Genomic DNA, 24,245 nt, shown 5'->3' with positions numbered 1-24,245 from the left:
AACTCCAATAGCTGATGTAGCACTTATGATGATGTGTCAATCACTATATATCTTCAACAGTAAAGCGTTTACTCTCAAACCTGAAGATGAAGAGTCTTCTGCTCTCAGGGTCCCCCTCTCCCCTAACGAACACTTGGAGTAGGATTCTCTACCTTCCAATACCATTTCATTCTCCCTCCTCATCTTACACTTTTCTTTTTGTCTTTTTCTCTATATAATAAATTTAAAACAAGATGTTGACGCGGTAAACATTTAAATAGGAGAGGAGGAATGGAAAGAGAGATTAAGAGGGGAGATAATCTTATATCTTCAAGAATAAAGGCTGGAAGAAGAGCAAGCTATAGCCTTGTTGTTTAGTTCCGACTTGGACTGTCTTTAGTCTTTTGAGCAACTTCTATAATTGAGTGTAATAGCATTTTTATGTTATAGTGTGAATAAGTTTAATCTATTGGCATGTTTATCCTTACATGCAACCGCGGAGTCAAAATTTTCATATGGGTGGGCTATAATTTCATGCTTATACACATATGGATTCCAAAAAAGTTTTTTTTTTTTTTTTTTTGGATTCTACAATACAATGCATAATTCAATACATGAAGGCTAAGAATTAGATAAAGAGGGAATGAATAAAACAAAATTTTCAAAGTGAAAACAACTTAAAATATTAATTTATTTTCTTTTTCATTTTGTTTGTTTTTCCATTTGTAAAATATTTTTTTTTTCACAGTTTACTTATTATTGTTCTTTGTCAGACTATTACTGACATAAAAAAAAATGAAGAACAATGCTTGGCTACTCAAAGATGAGTAAGAACTCCCACTCAAAATTTTTCATGTTCGAATCACTGAAGTTTGTGCTTATGAACAGAACTGTTCATATTATGAATCACACTGTGGAGATCATTTCTGCAAAAATTGAATTAAAATTAAGGTCATTTAGTCAATTTATTCTAGTAAATACATAAATGGTTTGTAATGTTTTCACCAATTTCTTTCCTTTGTTTTTTCACAGTTCGACTACTAAACGACCTTAGTCTAATTGATTTTTTGTAGAGACAATTTTTATAAAGTGATTTCTAATATGAACTGCTCTATTATAAACATGAAGTTCTATGGATCGGCAACAAATAGGTTTGAGTAGGAACTCTTACTCATCCTTTGAGTAGCCAAATATTGTTAAAAAATGAAATAGTTGCTAATTAATGAACCGTTAAATTTTCTGGTTTAACAAAGAGATTATTTTCTTGTGAAACCATAGGCGACAAAGTCAGGTATTCAAGGAAAATTAAACGATGCGAACAAGTCCATAACTATGAGGGCACGTTTACGCGCTTGGAATTGGAATGAACAATAATCGGATTATGAACAAATCAAAGAGAACGGGCAACGGAAAGATAATGGATTAGTCAAGGAAATTCATTGATGATTAAATTTCTGCTTCATCAGTCTTCAGCAGTTAGGAGAAGGGAGAGCCAACCCAAGAGACAAAATCATCAGATTGTGAGCAAGTTTTGCAATTTCACGGGAAACTACATTTGCTGCCCGACATCGCCAACCCTTTTGATGAAAATTTCTGTGTCATTATTTTGGCAGGAAGACACTAAGCTAGTGTAAAAGGGAAAAAAAACTATCCAAGAAGTTCCTTCACAATACAACAACCGAAAAAAAAATCCTGTGAAAAGATGCTGCATCCAGAAAAGAAAAACTTTTCTGAAATTAGGCATCAATGATTCAGCTTTGATTGATTCCAAATAAGTAACATGAACTCCACATTATTTGTTTGTGTCATAATTTTATTTTGATGACAATACAACCTCTTTTTTTTCTCTCTCTAGGTTATGTCAACATAATATAAACCATTGATTTCTATTAGCTCTAAAGAACCCTTAATTTTATCACTAGTTAAGGTAATATAAACCTAAATTAGTTTTATCACTATATATACAATATATACACACATTTCCTCGTGCCAAATCCAAACAAACGCCTCAATATCGTACAATCATTCACTCCAATAATGCTATGGAGGTAAAGTTGATCAATCATTGATCCTCTTATATATATACGTGTTGAAATGTCTCATCAAGTTTGCTGGTTTTTGTGGTATTTTTCGTGATCACTTGGGTCTCTTTGATGCTTTAATACAAGATTTTTTTGGCATTGTTACTGCTTTGGAAGTGAAACTTAAAGCTATTATTCATGTTATTTATATTGCTTTCGAAAGGGGTTAGCAGCATTCTCTTTGAAATGAGTGTAATTCTTGTTTGGCAATGCACCATAGTTTATCGGTTGATTTGACAAATTACTATACCATTCTCTCTTCCATGCATGTTCAGTTTTCTCACGTTAATCGGGAAGGAAATCATGTAACAAATTGTTTAGCAAACTATTATGTTGATCATGTTAGTTTTCATTATTTGTGTGATTCTTATCCGTCATGTGCAGTTATGACTTTTGCTCATAATCTTTCGGTGTTTCCAAATTCTTGTTTCTCTTAGGAGTTGTCTTAATTGATTGTTGTTTCAAATAGTTTTCTACTTCTTGTTAGGGCTAGGCTTCATGTCCCCTCTAACTTATTATATATATTTTTTTTTCTTCTTCAATGTATTCAAAATAATGTCTTGTTCCATGATAATAATGCGGAATGAAATTGACATTTCTTCTTTTAATTAAAAAAAAAAGAAAAAAGTTTTATTCTGGTAGGTGTGTAGTGGTGATAAAATTTTACGTGGAAGATCCACTCTCACATTGTTATCATTTAACTGTTTAAGTGATCGGATAATATCCACATACTGCCTCCGTAACTATAACATGGCTTTATATATAAGAAGTGGAAACCTATAGGTTTGTATACGTCTCCTACAATTCCCCAGACTTACACTATCGTTATTCACATATTATAAAGAACAAATAAAATAAAATGGCTGTGAGTGGAGCTGGTACTTGCAAGCTGGAGACTATGGAGGCTGAGGTAGAGATCAAAGCCAACGCTGATAAGCTGTACAAATTCATCAGCAACCAGCACTATGACTTCCCCAAAGCAGCCTCTGATAAAATACACGATGTTGCGGTACATGAAGGTGACTGGGAAACTTCTGGCTCTGTCAAACTCTGGAAATACACCATAGGTAATATTTAAATTACAAGATGACGCTAAATGTTTAAATTACAAGAAATGATTCAACAAAAAAAGAAATACAAAAAATGTTAAAGAATCTCTGGAGATCGTCCCTCTCCCGGGTGCCGAATTTTGTTCTGTCGTAGCTTTATACAGCCTCCGCTGTGTAAAAGATAGTGAAACGAAGCCCTTTTGGGGCGAATGAAGATGCTTACTCCGCAAACTTGTGGAGGTGGTAGTGAGACTGTGAGATTGCATGAAGGAGCAAGCAAATTACAACCAAACATTGTTAAGGTTATACTTATGACTAACATTTTTTTTTTAATACCACAGACTAACCTGCTGCAAAATAATTAGGCATGCTAACTTGAAACCTAGCAAGCTAGGGGTTTGCGTTACCTCATATATATGTACTTTTAGAATTAAAAATGACAAGACCTCCATGCATAGGGTTTACATTACCACACGATGAATATTTAAAGGATCGGACCATGGATAGCTGTATAATTATACTCTTCCATGTGACGTGTAGATGGAAATGTCGAGACTTACAAGGAAAAGGTGGAAATAGATGAAGCAAACAAGCGGGTGAGTCTTACAGGGTTGGAAGGATCACATGTGCTGGACAATTACAAAAGCTACAAGATCATTTTCCAGGTCACTCCAAATAGTGAAGGAGGTTCTGTGAAAATTACTTTAGAATATAAAAAACTCAACGAGAACGATCCGCCTCCACAGAAGTACCTCAGCTTTCTGGTCAATGTCATTAAAGATGTTGATGCACATCTTATCAAGGAATAAGCGCCAAGCACAAGATTTATGCATACATACGATATGGAACATTGAGTAATATTACTATCTTCAAGAATAAAGACCTGAGAGCTGAGCAAGCTAGTTAGCACTGTTGCTTATTTCGGTTTCTGATTTGGTTTGTCTTTAATTCTATGAGCAAGAATGAATTGAGTGTGATATTATTATAATGCTGATGTTGTAAACAAGTTCAATCTATTGGCATGCTTATATTTTTTCGAGAACAACTTAGTTTTTTAACTAAAGTCTCAACCTTGTACTGATAAAAGAGCTTTTAGCAAAAACACTTAAGAGCAGAAACATCCCGGAAATCTCTACGAGCATATTTTGTAGTAGTTGTTGATTTTGTTTTCTTGTTAGGTTTTGAATAAATCACGAATTATTTCAATTTCAGCTGTCTTTGTTGCAATTGGAATAAGGTTGAATTAAAGCATGTCAATTAAGTAATTACCTCCTTAAAGAAATCAACATCCAATTTTTATTTAACCAAATTTAAATATGTCACAGTCTTAATTTAATTAGGAATATGATTGTGTAAATCCTTATGGAATTGTATAATATCTTTTACATAATGTCCTATTTTAGATGGATTACTTGAGAGACAAGGATTTTCCCTAACTCCTATGAATTACTTGAAAGACAAAAATTTTCCCTTTTTACTACTATAATTAGCACAATAGGGTGAAAGAATATACACATCAAAATTTCACCGATTATCTCTTCTCTTTCTTGCCGCCCCCTCTCTCTACCTCTGTAATTAAACAGGCGTACAACAAAATACAAGTTGGCAGCTAAAAACACAGACCGTACCAAAACCTATGGCTAATTCCTCTGCGATTATCTTTTCGTTGATTTTCGCGGCCGCTCTGGTCATCTCCGTTGATGCAGGCGGCGATCATGGGGTGAGCTGGGCTCCAGTGAGACCTCGCTGCGAGGGTTCTGTAGCAGAGTGCATGGATGATCGTGATGATGAGTTTGGCATGGACTCGGAGATTAGCAGGCGCATCTTGGCCACCTCACGAAACATAAGCTATGAAGCGCTGCAGAGAAACACTGTTCCTTGCTCTCAGAGAGGTGCTTCCTCCAACAACTGCAAGCCGGGTGCTCAGAATCAGAGCAACCCCTACAACCGTGGATGCAGTGCTAATGCTCGTTGCCGGAGTTGATCAACGCGGCGTAGCATGTTTTTCAATATTTAGTCACTTTCATTTAATAGAACATGTTGTTAATTGTAATGAAACTTTATATTATGCTTTATCTTCTGTTTCAATCCCAACTTCAATACGAAAACAAAAAAATCCCAACTTCAACACATTCACAAAAAAATTCTAATAAGTTTCCATTAGAAATTTTGAAATTTCTTGATCAACTTGGTTATATTCTTTTACTTCAGAATCAATCCTAATATGAGAATCCGAGTGTAGCCAAGTTTGAATCCCCCTTCTCTTAGTTTGAATTACTGAATGTGGTCTAATGTTGGATTAGACTAGACTATCGCTAAAATATAAAAAAGGAAAGCTATCTTAATAACTTTGTGTGTATTTTTTCGTATTCTCATGCCTAGATTAACCAGAATCGACCCTTCAAGGGCTATCTTTATATTTCAATTTCAGACTTAGAGTCTGCATTAGAAAATATTCTAAATCATGATTTTCATGCGTTTACTCACATTACAATAATTAAGTACTTAAAAAATGAAGAATTAGATTTTACTTTCATTTGATGAGTACGAATTAGTATTAGATTTTTTATTCCAAAATTTGAGTATGAATTAGTATTGGATTAAAAAAATTGAGTGGGTGCTATCAAATTTTTTATTCTCCAATATTTAGTAAATACTGGAGTATTCCGTAATTGAAATTTAATTCCACTCTATTATTTCGATTGCCTTTACGTAAACGTGATGCAATTCCTCCAAAATTGAGTATTAACGCTCAAAATTGTAAGGTTAATAAACTTAATTAAATTACTTTAGATTGACTAAAATTAATGAACTCGAAGAAGTAAGTGGTTACCTCCCAAAACGAGCTACATCCATTGAAAAGATCTGCATGCAGAAAAGGAAAACTTTCTGAAAGTAGGCATCAATGATTCAGCTTTGGTTGATTCCAAAAGAGTAACCGGAACTCCACATTATTGTTTGCATCTAGTTTTATTTTGGAAGCCAATACAGCCTCTCTTTTTTGTGTTTGGTTGCACGTATGTCAAGATAATATAAACCACTGTTTCGAATAACTCGAAAGAACCCTTAATTTATCACTAGTTAAGATAATATGAACCTAACTTAGTATTATCCCTATATAATATACAAACACACACTTCCGCATGCCAAATCAAAAGATCTTAAAGAAAATTAATGAAAATGGCTTGAAAATTTTGAGTTTTAACAATAAGGACAAAATAAAGAATAAAGTGAATAGTATTAAGATTGACTTTTTAATGTAAAAATATAATTTTTTATTAAAATGAATAATACCAGAAATTTTTCATTAAAGTTCCCAAGATCTTAATGCTTAATTAATATCATACAATCATTCACTCTAATAATACTATGGAGGTAATGTTGATCAATCATTGTTCTCACGTGTTGATATATGTCTCATCAAGTTTGCGGGTGCTCTTAAGTTTGGTAGGTGTAATAATAAAACTCTGCGTGGAAGATCCACAGACACAATATTATTATATAACTATTTAATTAAGTGATCGGATCATATCCACACGCTGCCTCCATAACTATCAGTTTATAACATGTTAATTTACAACTTTGCGACTCTATATAAGAAGTTGAAACCTGTAGGTTAGTATACGTCTCCTACAATTTCCCCAGACTAATCACATATTACTAATAACAAATAAAAGAAAATGGCAGTGAGTGGAGCTTGTTAACAGAAATGAAGAGTTGCAGAAAGAGCATGTACCGAAGAAGAAGAGAGAAAAGGGAATAAGAGAGAGAGACAGTAATTGGTTACATTGATACTGAATTAATCTTTACAACTATGAGAATACAGTTTATATAGCCATCATGACTAGTTTACAGCCTAAGCTATTTAACTAACTAATTTGATAACAGCCTAACTAACTATTGCTGAGCTGGAATGATGAGGTGGACTGATATATTCAACATCCCCCCTCAATCTCAACTGAGTTTCCTAGTTGGAGATTGAATGAGTGCTTTGAGAAATGTAGAACTTAGGAAGTCCTTCTTGTCCATATACTCCTAGCTCTGCTGCTCCTCACCAATTAATCCTCCATGGCTGCAAGCATTGAAAATTACTTAAGAACGATGCAATTTCATACTCATCCATCAACTGCCCAAAGAATTTCAGCCCCTCAAACTGATTTCTACACCTCTGTAGCTACTATTTTCTTTTGCGATAAGGTACAACCACATATAGTTATCATCCTTTCAAACTTGCCAAAACTAAAACAGGTTGCTCATCCCATTATCATCACACATCACTTTTGCAGATAGAATATGAACAACTTTGCAGAATCTTGAACTAAGACACTCTTGGCAATCGGCCTTCTTGAGTGTACAATACCCAACAAACAATCAAACAATACCCAATAATGAATCAAAGATTCAATCTTTCAGCAATCTTTCAACAATGGCAATCGACCTTCAAATCCTACTAAACAATCTTTCTCTTAGAAGAAATGGCAATCGGCCTTCATATTCTTCTAAATCAGTTAATGTTCTACACACACTTCTGGCTATCGGCCTTTCTGAAGTGAAACATAAAAGGGAAATGGCTATCGGCCTCTCTATCCCAACAAACACTTTGCATCAAGAAAACAACTTTCAGACAGCTTTATACTCCGGCAATCGGCCTTAAGGGAGTACAGCATACAATCACAGAGAACCCAATTAACAGACAATCTTTTAGACAACATAAAATCCCGGCAATCGGCCTTAGGGAAATACAATCAACAATTTTATAGCAACTGAGAAATGGCAATTTGCCTTAAAGATTCTCAAATATGACATTCGACCTTGAACTCTTCACAAATCTGAAGTATACGGCTATTGGCCTTGACACTTCCGAAATTCCCAACAAAATTCTCACTGAGTCACAATAGTTGATATGCTGGAAAGAAAACTAGTAATCAGAAACAAAACCTGAGAACTTGAATCTTGAAACCCAGAAAACGCACTCGAACATCCAAGCTTGTTCACCCACAGCGGAAGAGCAACAAATCACCAAGAACCGACCTCCGGCGATGACACACCTATACCAGAATCCTCGCAAACTCCGACAATTGGCTGACACAAATTATCAAACACCTGGAGCGCACAGATCTTCATCACCAACGAAAACTCCATAGACAAGTATCGAAGCCTCCCAAGAACAGCAAAACGTCATCAACCTTACACAGAGATCAGCTACCCATCAGAGGTACTACAACGGAAGTCAAAAGATCATCCATGGCGATGATACCATGTTAACAGAAATGAAGAGTTGCAGAAAGAGCATGTACCGAAGAAGAAGAGAGAAAAGGGAATAAGAGAGAGAGACAGTAATTGGTTACATTGATACTGAATTAATCTTTACAACTATGAGAATACAGTTTATATAGCCATCATGACTAGTTTACAGCCTAAGCTATTTAACTAACTAATTTGATAACAGCCTAACTAACTATTGCTGAGCTGGAATGATGAGGTGGACTGATATATTCAACAGAGCTGGTGCTTGCAAGCTGACTGTGGAGGTTGAGGTAGAGATCAAAGCCAACGCTGATAAGTTGTACAAAGTCATCAGCAACCAGCACCACGACGTCCCCAAAGCAGCCTCTGATAAAATACACGATGTTGCAGTACATGAAGGTGACTGGGAAACTTCTGGCTCTGTCAAGCTCTGGAAATACACCCTAGGTAATATGAAATTAATCACCCTCCTCTCTCCTCCTAACCTAGTTAAACTAATAATTAATTTTGTTAAATAAAAAGCGACGGGTGTTACATCATGACTCTAACATTATGTTTGAATGAGAAAATTTAAAATTACTATGAAATTTTATTTCTAGAATTTGTAAATTTTCTTGTTTGACTAACTTAAAAGAATAATATAAATTCAATATAGAATTTGTTATCTTTAAACTCTCACTCATAAAAATTTGGAATAACACCTATTTACATGATTTTTTTTAGTACATCGATATTTTTACACTAAGGGGAGGGGGAGTTCGGCAAAGCCACACAATGGGTAGCCTAATTTGGTATCAAATTCGTCATTAACAAGATTCGAACCTATAACCTCTCACTTTCAAGTGAAGAGAAATACTATAAGACTGTAATACTGAGTGACTTATTTACATGAAATTTAAACTTGGGAATTGGAGGTCTCAAATTCTCCCTTTTTTCACGCGGAAATTCTAAATTTCTATGTTTATGAATCTAGACAAGAGAATTGGTGCATGTTAATTTATAAATTCTAAATTTTGTCAAAAGTCCAAATTTATTTCCATCGTTCAAACATTGTGAGGCTAAGCTCACCTCTTTCCCTTAATGTAGATAATATTGTTTGTTAAAAAAAGTTGTATAATAATAATGTTACGTTTATAGTTAATACTGTAACATTATTACTATTATTATTATTTTTTTTTTTTTTTAATAACACAAACTAACCTGCTATGAAATAAACATGCTAACGTGATATGTATATGTACGTATAAGATTCTTCTAGAATTAAAACTGAAATATATTGACCAGGCCATCCATGCGCCATTAGGTTTGCATTACCTGACGATGAATATATAAAGAATCGGATCATGGACATGAGAGAATTTTTAGTGTGCTCGGAACATGGATACATAAATTATATTTCATTATATAAGTGAAAAGACACTTGAAAATAATTTTCATTCGTTTGTATAATAATGTGTCGTACCACCTAGTGTTCTGAGCATTGAAAAATCTCTCCATGAATAGATGTATCATTGTAATTTTCCATGTGACGTGTAGATGGAAATGTCGAGACATTCAAGGAAAAGGTGGAAATAGATGAAGTAAACAAGTGGGTGAGTCTTACAGCTCTGGAAGGATCACATGTGCTGGACAATTACAAAAGCTACAAGATCATTTTCCAGGTCACTCCAAAGAGTGAAGGAGGTTTTGTGAAAATTACTTTAGAATATGAAAAACTCAACGAGAACGATCCGCCTCCACAGAAGTACCTCAGCTTTATGGTCAATGTCATTAAAGATATTGATGCACATCTTCTCAAGGAATAAGTGCCAAGCACAAGATTTATGCATACATATGATATGGAACTTTGAGTAATTTTGCTATCTTCAAGAATAAAGGCCTGAGAGTTGACCAAGCTAGTCCGCATTGTTGTTTAGTTCGGTTTCTCTCTTTAATTCTATGAGCAAGAATGAACTGAGAGTACTATCATTATAATATTGATGTTGTAAACTAGTTTAATCTTTTGGCATGCTTATATCATTATAAAAGTGATTTATCAACGTTGTTTTAATAAAAGCGCTTTTAGCAAAATTACTTGCTGAAACAACCCGTAAATCTCTACGAGCATATTTTCTAGTAGGTTGTTGATTTCGTATTCTTGGTTTGAACAAATCACGAATTATTCCAGTTTCAGCTTTCTTTGTTGCAATTAGAATAAGGTAAGGTTTGGTACTGCTTAAATTATTTTAAAAGCTGGGATGAAAAAAAATTGGAGTACAATTTGTGTTTGGTAACTCTGCTTATTTTAAAAATCACAGGTCATTATAAGCTGAAAAGTGGCAAAAATCAGAAGTTGCATTTTTGCTGCTTCTCAAAACCAGCTTTTATTTTTTCAAGAAGGCGGGTGAACAGTAGATTTTAATGAAACTTTCACAATCTCAAAAATACGCTCCTCCGTTTCTCCTTCTCATTGGGTTGAGATCGAATCTTCATCGTTGATATTCTTGTTTTACCAGATTTTAATTTTCGAAATCGAAATCTGATCAGAGTATTTTTCAACTCGTCGTCGCATTGCAGACCAGGAAACAAATCCAAAACCCAGTTGTTAAAAAAGTTTTCAATCCAAGATGCACAATTTCACACAACAGATCTTCATAGCAAGCTCCTTCTACAACTCCAAGAGGAAGGTGGGAAAGTGATGGGGAAAGTAGTGGATGACAGAGGAGATGGGTGTTTGTGAGAGCTTGCAGACGCCATGGATGGTAGGGGAGATGAAATTGGGAAACTAGTGGTAGTGGAAGTTATATAACTAGGGGGAAAAAAGGTAGAAATCTCAGTCTCAGAAATTGGAAGATCGATCTTGTCGATGATCTTGAGGTAAATGAGAATGAACTTCTGGATAATGTGTGATAACAGAGTTGCGGAAGTAGAAATCAAGAAACCCATCGACAAGGAAGAAGAAAGAAATAGAGAAAAAGAGAGATAGAGAGAAAATATTTTTGTATATTGATTGTAATGAATACAGAAGACTTAGTTACATGGTGGTGCAATCTCCTATTTATAGTAAACATAGTAGCTTATTGACTAAGCTAACATCTCAACAATGATCTCACACGATTATGACATTTGTCAATACAGGATAATGCCATATGTCTATTATCATATTCAATACCCCATCCTCAATCGCAACTGGGGAACCCAGTTTGAGATTAAGACAATGATGTAAGAAAACAGGTCCATGAAGTCATTTTGTAAGAATATCAGCAACCTGATCTGTAGAAGAAATGTACTCCACTTGTAAATCTCCTTTTTGAACCCGTTCAAGAACAAAATGAAAGTCCGTATCGAGATGTTTAATTTTGGTATGAAAAACAGGATTAGAGCACAGAGCAATAGTGGAAACATTATCACAATGCAAAAGTGGGGGAGAAGGCAGAAACACTTTCAAATCTTTAAGAATCAATCGAATCCAAGCTATTTCTGCAGTAGCATTGGCTAGAGCTTTATATTCGGCCTCTGTCGAACTTCTTGAAACACTACCTTGTTTTCTAGACTGCCAAGACACTGGATTTTGTCCCAAGAACACCATATATCCTGTTGTGGGCCTTCTGGTATTGATATCCGATGCCCAATCAGCATCACTAAATGCAGTGAGATCCATAGTATCAGCAGATGAATAAGTAACACCACACTCAACAGTCCCTTGTAAATACCTCAGAATGCGTTTGACTAACTCAAAATGTACATCAGTAGGATTGGACATGAATTGACATGCATAATTGACAGCAAACGCAATATCAGGCCTGGTAAAAGTCAGATACTGCAGTGCACCCACTAAACTTCGAAAAATAGTAGGATCAATGAGTGGAGTTCCTTCATTTCGCAATAGTTGTGTATGAGGTTTACAAGGAGTAGGAGAAAGCTTACAAGTAGTCATACCCGCCTTTTTTATCAAGTCTTTGGCATATTTCGATTGAGAAAGAAACAAATCGCCATTCACTTGGTAAGTAATATGTAATCCAAGAAAAAATGTGAGAGCCCCCATATCCTTCATATCAAATACCTCTCTAAGATTGGAAATAACTTGTTGAACCAATACTGAATCAGATCCAATGATGATTATATCATCAACATAGAGAAGAAGAATAACAACTGCATCACCTTGGGTCTTGACAAATAAACTTGTATCTGATTCGGAAACCACAAAACCAAGAAAAGGCAAGTATGTTGTAAATTTAGAATTCCATGCCCGAGGTGCCTGTTTAAGGCCATAAAGGGACTTAATCAATTTACAGACATAATCAGGATGAGATGAATCTGTAAAACCTTGAGGATGCTTCATGAAAACCTCTTCCTGCAAATCTTCATGGAGAAATGCATTTTTAACATCAAATTGCCTTAAAGGCCATTTATTTGTAGCAGCTAAAGCAAGAACAATCCGAACAGTACTGTGTCTGACCACTAGACTAAAAGTTTCTTCATAATCCAAACTATGTTCTTGACTGAAACCTTGAGCTACTAATCTCGCCTTATACCTTGATATCTTGCCATTCTGATCTCGTTTGATCTTATATACCCATTTACTGCCAATGACATTCTTGTTAGTAGGCATTGGAACAAGTTCCCATGTTCCTTGTTTATGAAGAGCATTGAATTCCTCTTTCATAGCTTCTCTCCATTGTTCACAAGTAACAGCCTGTTTATATGATGATGGTTCTGTAGGTTCCTTAATATCAAAGACATCAGTGAAACCAAGACAAGGAAAAACACTCGAACCAAATGAATTGTCAGAAGATTCAAGAGATGTACTAGCTGAACATGCAGTGTAATCTTTTCGAGAAATGGTTCCCGTCTTCAATCTTGTTTGCATTGGATGAGTTGACAAGGATAGAGGAGAAGCAACAATATTGTCATCATTAACTGGTACATTAGCATAAGTAACAGGATGGGAATGTACCTCAGGGTGAGGCAAACTTGGGACAGGCAACAGGGCATGTGAAGATGCTGATGAAGAGAGTGGAGTAGTGGAATTTGATGAAGCCTGTAAAGAAAATGAACTAGCAGATGTTACTCTGGAAGAGGAGCCATTGTTATGTGCACAATGAGAAGTATGTACTGCAGAAGATCTAAGTAGACCAAAATCGTGATGATCACCCAATTCTACCATACTAGCTGAATTTGCAAATTGAACAGAAAATACAGAAGGAACAATGATAGGATGGATCGTAGAAGAAGATGAAACATCATGTCTGCTTTGAACTATGCATGGTTTGTGAAAAGGAAAAAACATGCCTAGAGATAAACAACCTCTTTCTGGACCTGTGATAGCAGACCACACCTTTGTAACCCAACATATATCCCAGAAAAACACACTGTTCAGTTCTTGGTTCCAATTTATTCTTTACATAGGGTCTAAGATAAGGATAAACTGCAGTCCCAAACACTTTAACAGAATGTAACACAGGATGACTTCCAAAGAGTTTAAAATAAGGAGAATTCATGTCCAGAGAAGAACATGACATTCGATTTATGAGAAAGATAGCATGAATACATGCATGTGTCCAGAAATTATGAGGTAACTTAGCTGAATTCAACAGTGTGATTGCAGTCTCAATTATGTGCCTATGTTTCCTCTCAGCCATCCTATTTTGTTGAGGGGTATAAGGATAAGAAACTAAATGTATAATACCTCTAGCTTTCAAAAACTTCTGAAAATTTGAACTCATGTATTCACTTCCTCCATCAGATTGAAAGTATTGTACTGAGGTTTTAAAATGGTTCTGAATAAAGGCATAAAACTGCTCAAAGACTGATGCAACTTGAGATTTATAAGTCAAAGGAAAGAACCAAGTAAACTTAGTAAAGTCATCAACAAAAATCACATAGTATTTATAGCCTTCAATTGATACAACCGGAGATGGTCCCCATACATCACTACAAACCCTTTCAAAAAGTCTTACAGAGATATGAGAACTAGAAGAAAAACTTTGTCTAGACATCTTGCCACTCAAACAATCACTGTATACATGTTGATTTTTATCAGACCTATACACAATCTGAGAATGAGAAAGCATACTATGTAACACTGCATTACTAGGATGACCTAGTCTATGATGCCATAAGGAAGCTTGCACCAATTTCCCAAGATAAGCTTTTGGAAAAGATTCAGACTGTCGCAATTGATTGTGCTTGAAGAACAAACTCTTTGGTATGTAATACAGACCGCCACTACTCATTCCTCTCATTAGAATTGCCCTTATTGCCTTGTCCTGCACCCAAAAACCAAATTCATCCATGATTACATAGCATTTGTTATCCTTACACAAGGTATAAATGGATAATAAACTAGCTGCAAGATTAGGAACATGTAACACAGTAAGAAGATTCAAAGTTTTAGAAGAAGTGTGAAGAGAATTGGAACCAGTATGTTTCACTGGAAGACATTCTCCACTTCCAACTGTGATTTGTTGATCTCCTTCAAATGGTGTGACAACATTCAGATCATGAAGGTCCTCAGTCATGTGGTGGGTAGCACCAGTATCCATAATCCAGGCTTGGTTTGCATTAAAATCAGAGGAAGATTGAGCAGTCATAGCAGTCAATGTTGCAGGTGGATTTGCTCATTGATATGCATAGTTGCTTCGATGGAAACAATTAAGAGCAACATGACCTCTCTTGCCACAAATTTGACACTCAGGAATACCTTGATTAACCATAGGCTGCTGTTCATTTCTATAATAACAGTTGGGAGCAGTGTGCCCTCTCTTACTGCAAATTTGACATTCGGGTATCACATGAGATTTCTGTCCAGTATTGCCATTCCAATTGTTCCATGAAGAGCCCCATTTACTGTTTGAACCACTGCTACTAGAAAAACCATTATTTCCATTGTGTCTGGTATTAAAACCCCCATTGAATCTTGATCTGGAATTATACCGAGAACCATTGGAACCACCATTATTACTATTAGGTCTATGAGACTTATATTGCTGAGGAATATGTGCTTGAGAGAAGCTCCCACTCGAATGACCCCTTGGATTAGAGATGTTGTATTGCCCCACAAAACCATAGTTTTCAGTAGAATGAGAACTAACTTGACCACCTGAGTTCGAAGACTCTCCATGATAAAACTGCCTCCCATTACTTGTATTGTGATCATGAAAACCATTATAGCCACCAGAATTCGAAGACTCTCCTTGACAGTACATTCCAGCTATTGGATAATGAAGAGAACTTGGTAAATCTTCAGCAGTCCTCTCAGCACTGAGCAACTGTGCTCGAAATTCTTTAAGAGTAAGTGGTGTTTCTCTGGCAACAATTACAGTACGAATGATATTATACTCAGAAGGTAAACCAGCTAGAGCAACCACTATCAAATCATTATCAGAAATCACTTCCCCTGCAGAAAGCAATTGATCTTTCAAATTCTTCAGCCGAAGCAAATATTTCTCAATATAATCGGACCCTTTCTTGATTGTATAGAATTCAGTCTTGAGATGATTAATGCGAGCCCTAGAAACTGTAGCATATCTATCAGTAAGATTAGTCCAGGCTTCAAATGTAGTCTTACTACCAACAACATATTCAATAGCCTCGTCACCAAGTATGGCGATGAGTAAACTCAACAAAGCTTTATCAGTTTTAATCCATTCCTTATAAGCTTGTGTGAGTTCTTTAGTAACACCACCATCCAAAGAAATCAGATACTTAGGCGGACAAACATTAGTACCATCAAAATGATCGAACAGATCATACCCTTCAAGCACAAAACAGAATTGAAATGACCATTTGGCAAAATTGTCTTCTTGCAAACGAATGGTAAACATGCCTAACAAACCATCAATCTTAAACGAAGACGCCATCATGAACCACAGAATCAATACACACCAATTCAACAATAACCTTCAAGATTTACAAAATGAACCTGGCTTCGTGCCCCAAAGTTTTCTCAACAATCTGGCTTCGTGCCCTAACTTTTCAATTATCTCAGAACTCAACAAATATCAACAATTGGAAACAATTTTCAAGAGTATGGCATTGTGCCCTAACATTTCTTGCTTATACAATCAACAATTGTCCAATATACACTCAAGAGAACACCAATTTTGCATGATCAATTTCACCGGAAAAGACAATCAGCTTCGTGCTCAAGAATGGCTTCGTGCCTTGAATTGAAATCAACAAAGTATGAATTATAGAGGAATAAGAACAGATACCATCAAATCTTCAAAGAAATCAGCATGAAGATGAGATTGAAGTACACCGACACGGCACCGACGAACAGAAATCTCCACCACCTCAAAAAAAATTCTAACTCCCTTCACAAGACCATCCCCCGCTTTGAATTCCAGCATTAATTCTGAAGATCGAATTGAGAACTTGGCTTTGGATACCATGATAACAGAGTTGCGGAAGTAGAAATCAAGAAACCCATCGACAAGGAAGAAGAAAGAAATAGAGAAAAAGAGAGATAGAGAGAAAATATCTTTGTATATTGATTGTAATGAATTACAAAAGACTTAGTTACATGGTGGTGCAATCTCCTATTTATAGTAAACATAGTAGCTTATTGACTAAGCTAACATCTCAACAATGATCTCACACGATTATGACATTTGTCAATACAGGATAATGCCATCTGTCTACTATCATATTCAATAATGTGGTCCTTAGAGTGGAGGACGCTAAACATGGGTCTTTATTTGCTTTTTAGTATGGGTGGGGAGTTCGTCAAATTCAGTCTGCATTGCTTCTATTTCCTTTCCCCGAACTTCTTGGGTACAGAGAACTGATATCATCCGACCTTGAATTCCGTAATTGATAAATTACTTTAATAGATAAATATCAACTCCTTCATTGAATTAAGCGGGCAGACTCTTTCTTAGCGAGGACAGTAGGAGGCCAATTCGAGATTGGTAATAGGGTAATCCTTGAGTACTCCTTTAAGCGGCTAGTGGGAAACTGCCATATTCAAGTTATAGGGGGAGAGCTCTTCGGCTAGATCTGATCCGGAAACAGCCTACGCTTAGTGTGATCCTGTCTGATGACCAACGGAACGCTAACATATCGGATCTGAAAGTCAAATGAAAAAAAAAATTAGGCGAAAAGGATGACTCTAGAATTATAAATGGGATTTGGAAAATGGAAGAGTTTGGATGACTCGACAATTATAGAGATTAAAAAATAAAAAATTATATATTAAATTTAACATTATATCATTTTTAGTCATTTAACATAATCATAGCAGTTTTATATAAAAATTTACCAAGCACTTTAACACTGATTTTTTTGCTAAAAGCACTTTTACAAAAAAGTTTACCAAACACTCTACCGCTTTATTTCACAGCAGAAGCAGTTTTTTTTTCAAAGCACAGGAATACCAAACTAGCCCTAAGGCTAATTAGTGCAAGTCATTTAAGTAATCACTATGGAGCCAAAAATAATCACAAGGCAACACATGGATTTTTGGACAAAAGAAGACAAAAATACTCTTGAGTTACAACGGCATTCCTACGTGCGAGCAGCGGTTAATTATCCTTCAACCAAATCAAACGTGCCCAAAATAAGTAACAAATTCAAAGTTATTTCATCCATCCTCATTCTATATTTTCCACAAGGTATAAATTACATAACCCCCAAAATATTTATTCCAAAAATGTGTTGATTAACCAATCAATGGATTAATTGCCTAATTAATCCATTAAATCACACATTAAACCATAAGTTACACCCTATGCCCTATGTATTGACTCCCATTTTCACCAAAACCTAGGTCCAACACACTTGCAAAATTCTCAATACTCTCTAAACACTTTTCTCTCTAAATTCTAACTTTGGCATCAGAGGTTCTTCGGCCAAAGCTCCCCCCCCCCCGGCGTTCATCGTGGGCGCGTGAGGCTCTTGGCCTTGATCCTAAGGTGTTAATTGTTTTGTAGGTGCAATTTTGTCCAAGATCAATAAGGGAGAAATTTGCATCCACAATCACCTCCTTGAAGAAATCAGCATCCAATTTTTCATTTAATCAAATTTAAATATATCAAAGTCCAAACTTACTAGGAATGTGTGTAAAAAATCCTTATGGGACTGCAGAATATCTTGTAGATTGTGTCTTATCTAAGATGGATTACCTGAAAGATAAGGATTTTCCCTTCTTACTACTATGGATTAATTAAAGAACAAGGACTTTCCCTTTTTTATACTTTTTACTACTATAAATAACACAATGGAGTGCAATAATATACACATAAGAATTCACCAACTTTATCTTCTCTCTCTTGCCGCCTCATCTGTCTCCCTCTGTAATTAAACAGGCGTACAACAAAATACAAGTTGGCAGCTAAAAACACAGACCATACCAAAACCTATGGCCAATTCCTCAGCGATTATCTTTTCCTTGGCCTTCGTGGCCGCTCTGATCATCTCCGTTGATGCAGGCGGCGATCATGGGGTGAGCTGGGTTCCAGTGAGACCTCGCTGCGAGGGTTCTGTAGCAGAGTGTATGGATGATCGTGATGATGAGTTTGGCATGGACTCGGAGATTAGCAGGCGATGTTAGTATTTTAGAGAGAGCAAATTCGAAAGAGAAGAAGAAAACAGAGAGAGAATGTGGTGGTTCTTTCTTCTGCAATTACTCAGAAGAATAATGTTTTCATTAAATGTCTCTCTAGCTTGCACTCAACGTGCAAGAGAGGATATATAGCTTTACAAAACCTGAGCTGGATCAAGGACATTCAAAATAATAGATCTCAGCCACACATTTAGCTAATCTATAAGATCATCACACATGGCACTCATGGTCTTTACATCTATATATCTTCTCACTTAGTATTTTAACATAAGTGCATACACATATTAACTTCACAACTTATTTCTAATCAGCTAGAGACTTATAATTCAACACTCCCCTTTAAGTCTTGAGCTGATTTCACTCCAAGCAAATTTCTGAGATAGTTGAACCGATCATTGGCTAAAGGTTTTGTGAAAATATCTGCTATCTGCTCTTCAGTGGGACAATAAATCAAATCAATGATTCCTTCTTGCAGTGCATCTTTAATGAAGTGATACCTTCTGTCTATGTGTTTGGTCTTTTGATGAAAGACAGAATTCCTAGTGATTGCAATGGCAGAAGTGTTGTCACAGTGAAGAGAAGTGGCTTCAGTCTGTAGTTCTCCGAAATCTTCCAAGACAAATCTCAGCCATATAGCTTGAGTAGTAGCCTCTGATGCACTTATGTACTCTGCTTCTGCAGTGGATAATGTCACATAACTTTGTTTAACTGAAGCCCAAGAAAAAACTCCACTTCCAAAAGAAAATGCATATCCAGATGTACTTTTGCTATCATCTGATGATCCACCCCAGTCACTGTCGCAATAGCCAATCAACATTGCTTTCTTGCCCTTTGTATACTCCAAACCATAGTCTATAGTCCCTTTGATGTACCTGAGCACACGTTTGGCAGTTCCAAAATGCTTGCTAGTAGGACAGTGTATAAATCTAGCAAGTAAACTAGATGCATACATGATGTCTAGCCTAGTAGCAGTGAGATATAGAAGACTTCCCACAATGCTTCTGTATAACTCTTCACTTACTGCTCCACTTCCATCATCTTTAGTTAATTTCTCAGTTGCCACAAGTGGTGTGATCACAGATTTGCACTCATTCAGACCGAACTTGCTTAGTAAAGAACTTGCATACTTCTTCTGATGAATGAAGATGCTAGAGTCGGTTTGGATCACCCCCATTCCAAGAAAGTGATGTAACAATCCCAAATCTGTCATCTCATATTTCATCTTCATATCTTCCTTGAATTTTTCTAGCATTGTTTTACAGTTTCCAGTGTAGACTATGTCATCTACATAGATGGAAACAATCAAGACATCTTCTCCCCTTGCCTTTATGTATAGAGTTGGTTCACTTAGGCTCTTCTCAAAATCACACTGTGTGAAATAGTTATCAATTTCACCATACCAAGCTCGTGGAGCTTGTTTTAGACCATAGAGAGCCTTAGGAAGTTTGTACACTTTTTCTTCCTTGCCTTTAACAACAAAACCTTCGGGCTGTTCAACATAGACCTCTTCTTGTAAAACTCCATTCAAAAAAGCCGATTTCACATCTAACTGATACAACTTCCAGCTCTTGTGTGCAGCTAAGGCAATCAAAGTTCTAATAGTATCTAACCTAGCAACTGGTGCATAGGTCTCATTGTAGTCCAAGCCAGGCTTTTGAGCATAGCCCTTTGCAACTAACCTTGCTTTATTCTTCAACACTGAACCATCAAGGTTTAATTTGGTTTTGTACACCCATTTAACCCCAATGACAGGTTTCTCAGTTGGTCTATCAACAAGCATCCAGGTGCCATTCTTTTCAATCATGAACATCTCATCCTCCATGGCTTTTAACCAAGACACATCTTGTTTGGCATCTTCATATTTCTCTGGATCCATAATACAGAGATTACATTGTGCTAAGACGTCATCCAGTTTTCTCCACTTCAATGGTGTATGATCAAATGCTTGAGTATCCTTTTCACTCAAGTTTGAGTTGTTTACAGATTCACCTGATGTAAGTCCCTTAGATTGGACAGAATCTCCAATACTAAGAACATTCCTAGGTGAGCATGCTGTTGATGAGGTAGGAGTCTGCATCATTCCTTCATTTCTTCCTGTTCTTAATTCATCATAAACAAGGTTTTCAGTAGTAGAGATAGGCTGCTCAGAGTTCACTTCCCAATTCCATACAGCTTCTTCATCAAAAACAATATCCCTTGATAATATCAACTTCTTTGATATGGGATCAAACACCCTATATCCCTTTTCACAAGTTGCATATCCCACAAACACCCCTTTGAAACTTTTAGGCTCAAGTTTATGTCTGTGCTCACTTGGAACATGAACATAACATGCTGAACCAAATACTCTCAGATGAGCTATTCCTGGTTTCCTTCCCGAGTAGGCTTCAAAAGGTGTGATGTTTTTCAAAGCCCTTGTGGGACATCTGTTTAAAACATACACAGATGTGTGAACTGCCTCTGCCCAGAGAAAATATGGTAAACTCTTCTCATGCAACATAGATTTAGCCATCTCAACCACAGTCTTGTTTTTCCTTTCTACTACTCCATTTTGCTGTAGAGTATATGCAAGGGTAAACTGCCTTTGAATTCCAGCTTTTTCACAGAACGAGTCAAATTCGAATGATTTGAAGTCCCCTCCTCTATCACTTCTCAGATACTTGATCTTGAAACCACTTTGTAGTTCTACCATGGCTTTGAATTTTTTAAAACAGTTGAATGCATCAGATTTGTATCGCAGAAAATAGATTCATATCATCCTGGTCATATCATCTACCAAAAGCATGAAATATTTATTTCCTGCAATTGACTCATTTTTCATGGGTCCACACAGATCAACATGTATAAGTTCAAGTGGAGAAGTTGCTCTCTGTACTTGACTTCTTGGAAACTCTTCTCTGTGTTGTTTTCCAAATTGACAACCTGCACAGACTCCATTGTAGTCTTCAAGCTGAGGTAAGCCGTGTACCATATCCTTGTCTCTCAACTGTTTGAGACCATCAAGATGCAGGTGTCCAAATCTCTTATGCCAAATCTCAGTGGAGTGAGTGACACTAGCCTTTAAGACTACTTGATTCTCAGATAATAAAACCAGTGGATAACACATGTTCACTTTCTTCTTCACTTTCATGATTAAACATTCCAGTGATGGACCATCATACACACTGCACACTCCACCACCAAACACAAGAAAATATCCGTGCTCATCCATTTGACCTACACTTAGCAGATTCTTTTTTAAACCAGGCAAATACATTACCTTTCTCACATATTTTCTGCCCTTATTTGTGTCTATCACCAGTGATCCCATTCCAGCTACATTCACAAGATCTCCAGTTGGCATTTGAACTTTGCCAGCTATGTTGGTTCTCACATCAACCAGCAAATCCACATTTCCTGTCATGTGGTTACTGCAACCACTATCTATGTACCAATCTCCATTGACCTTAGTCTCAGCAACTGCACAATTTGCATAAAATAGATTTCCTGTCACCTCCATTTGATTTGCACAGTTTGCCTTTTGAACAGACTTTCCAACAGTACACTCTTTGGCCCAATGTCCAAATCTATCACAATTATGGCACTTCGATTTCCCATTGTATCTACATTCACCATAATGAAACTTTGAACACACTTTACATTGAGGTTTTACACTCTCTTGACCCATAACTTGTGAAGAAGTACTATTCTGTGCAACATTTGTGAATGATTTTTGCTGAAACTTTGGTTTTGAATCCCACTTCTTACCCTTTTTATTCCAATTTTTCTGTGATTTAAAAATACTAGACTGAGCATAACCTCGATTCTGCCATTTTGAATTAACAGTAAGAGAAGAAAATGCTCTCTCAGTTACATCGGTGGAATGCAAATCAAACCTCTGCTCTTGACTCTTCAATATAGCTAGTACCTCTTGCAGTTCAACAGATTCTAGACATTTGGTATTTTCTATCACTAAGCATATAGGATCATACATCTTAGTGAGACTGATTAACACCTTCTGAACTAATCTCTCATTTGACAGAGTTTCACCAAACGTCTTCATTTGATTAATCAGATCATTTAAACGAGTAAGATACACAGTCAAAGATTCATCATCACGCATTCTAGTGTATTCAAATTCTCGTCTAAGATTTTGAAGTTTCACCGATCTTACCTGATCCCCACCGTGATATTCGCCATATAACAGATCCCATGCCATTTTTGCTGAATCTGCGTTTGCGATTCGAGGGAAGATCTGATCGGAGACTGCGCCTTGAATGATTCCGAGAGCTTTTGCATCTTTCATGAAGATTGCAGCCATTTTCTCATCATCGTCAGTATCAACATCTGTATCTTCATCAGTCTTAGCTTTCTTCTTCTTCGAATCGGGAGTTGAAATTCCTTTTTCCACCAGACTCCATAGTCCATGTGACTTGAAAATGGTAACCATTTTGATTCTCCAGAACTCGTAGTTCTCACCGGAGAAGATCGGGGTCCTTACTTCAGTACTCCCAGATTCAGCCATCGTGAGCTTGTGTGAATCCAGGAACACGTAGTTCTTAGATCACAAATAAACTCCGGCAAACTTCACCGAACCCAAAACCGGTGATGTTTGAGTGCACAGAACACGCCCAGATCTAATCGAACATAGGCTCTGAGGCCATGTTAGTATTTTAAAGAGAGCAAATTCGAAAGAGAAAAAGAAAACAGAGAGAGAAGGTGGTGGTTCTTTCTTCTGCAATTACTCAGAAGAATAATGTTTTCATTAAATGTCTCTCTAGCTTGCACTCAACGTGCAAGAGAGGATATATAGCTTTACAAAACCTGAGCTGGATCATGGACATTCAAAATAACAGATCTCAGCCACACATTTAGCTAATCTATAAGATCATCACACATGGCACTCATGGCCTTTACATCTATATATCTTCTCACTTAGTATTTTAACATAAGTGCATACACATATTAACATCACAACTTATTTCTAATCAGCTAGAGACTTATAATTCAACACATCTTAGCCACCTCACGAAACATAAGCTATGAAGCTCTGCAGAGAAACACTGTGCCTTGCTCTCAGAGAGGTGCTTCCTCCAACAACTGCAAGCCGGGTGCTCAGAATCAGAGTAACCCCTACAACCGTGGATGCAGTGCTAATGCTCGTTGCCGGAGTTGATCACGCAGTGTAGCATTTTTTTCAATCTTTAGTCACTTTCATTTAATAGAACATGTTATTGTAATGTAACTTTATATTACGCTTTATCTTCTATTTCAATCCCAACTTCAATATCTTCTGTTTCAACCTGGATTTAATTTAAAATCAATCCGAATATGTGAATCCGAGTGTAGCCAAATTTGAATCCT

At 36.4% G+C, this 24,245-nt stretch overlaps 3 protein-coding genes and 1 pseudogene across 3 annotated transcripts; all 4 read left to right on the top strand.

The window, feature by feature from the left end:
* Positions 1-2,791: 2,791 nt before the first annotated feature.
* On the top strand, positions 2,792-4,154 carry LOC103402577 (MLP-like protein 329). Its single transcript, XM_008341314.4, has 2 exons — positions 2,792-3,127; positions 3,650-4,154. The coding sequence occupies exons 1-2, from the start codon at positions 2,920-2,922 to the stop codon at positions 3,916-3,918; spliced, it is 477 nt and encodes a 158-aa protein (XP_008339536.2). The 5' UTR covers positions 2,792-2,919; the 3' UTR covers positions 3,919-4,154.
* Positions 4,155-4,611: 457 nt separating this feature from the next.
* On the top strand, positions 4,612-5,197 carry LOC114819262 (rapid alkalinization factor-like). The gene has a single exon (XM_029095876.2). The coding sequence runs from the start codon at positions 4,746-4,748 to the stop codon at positions 5,091-5,093; it is 348 nt and encodes a 115-aa protein (XP_028951709.1). The 5' UTR covers positions 4,612-4,745; the 3' UTR covers positions 5,094-5,197.
* A 3,374-nt stretch (positions 5,198-8,571) lies between these two features.
* LOC103403210 (MLP-like protein 329) lies at positions 8,572-10,348 on the top strand. The gene is made up of 2 exons (XM_008342039.4): positions 8,572-8,803; positions 9,893-10,348. The coding sequence occupies exons 1-2, from the start codon at positions 8,584-8,586 to the stop codon at positions 10,159-10,161; spliced, it is 489 nt and encodes a 162-aa protein (XP_008340261.2). The 5' UTR covers positions 8,572-8,583; the 3' UTR covers positions 10,162-10,348.
* An 8,248-nt stretch (positions 10,349-18,596) lies between these two features.
* LOC114822209 (protein RALF-like 33) lies at positions 18,597-24,143 on the top strand (annotated as a pseudogene).
* The last annotated feature ends 102 nt before the right edge of the window (positions 24,144-24,245 follow it).

Source organism: Malus domestica, chromosome 16 (assembly GCF_042453785.1).
Source record: "Malus domestica chromosome 16, GDT2T_hap1".
Lineage (NCBI taxonomy): Eukaryota > Viridiplantae > Streptophyta > Magnoliopsida > Rosales > Rosaceae > Malus > Malus domestica.
Note: the sequence above shows the minus strand (reverse complement) of the source record. Positions and strands in the feature narration are given on the sequence as shown.

Coding starts and splice junctions, on each gene's coding strand:
- LOC103402577 (XM_008341314.4), top strand. CDS start 2,920: ATGGCTGTGAGTGGAGCTGGTACTTGCAAGCTGGAGACTATGGAGGCT. Junction 3,128..3,649: donor ACTCTGGAAATACACCATAG/GTAATATTTAAA, acceptor TGTGACGTGTAG/ATGGAAATGTCGAGACTTAC.
- LOC114819262 (XM_029095876.2), top strand. CDS start 4,746: ATGGCTAATTCCTCTGCGATTATCTTTTCGTTGATTTTCGCGGCCGCT.
- LOC103403210 (XM_008342039.4), top strand. CDS start 8,584: ATGATGAGGTGGACTGATATATTCAACAGAGCTGGTGCTTGCAAGCTG. Junction 8,804..9,892: donor GCTCTGGAAATACACCCTAG/GTAATATGAAAT, acceptor TGTGACGTGTAG/ATGGAAATGTCGAGACATTC.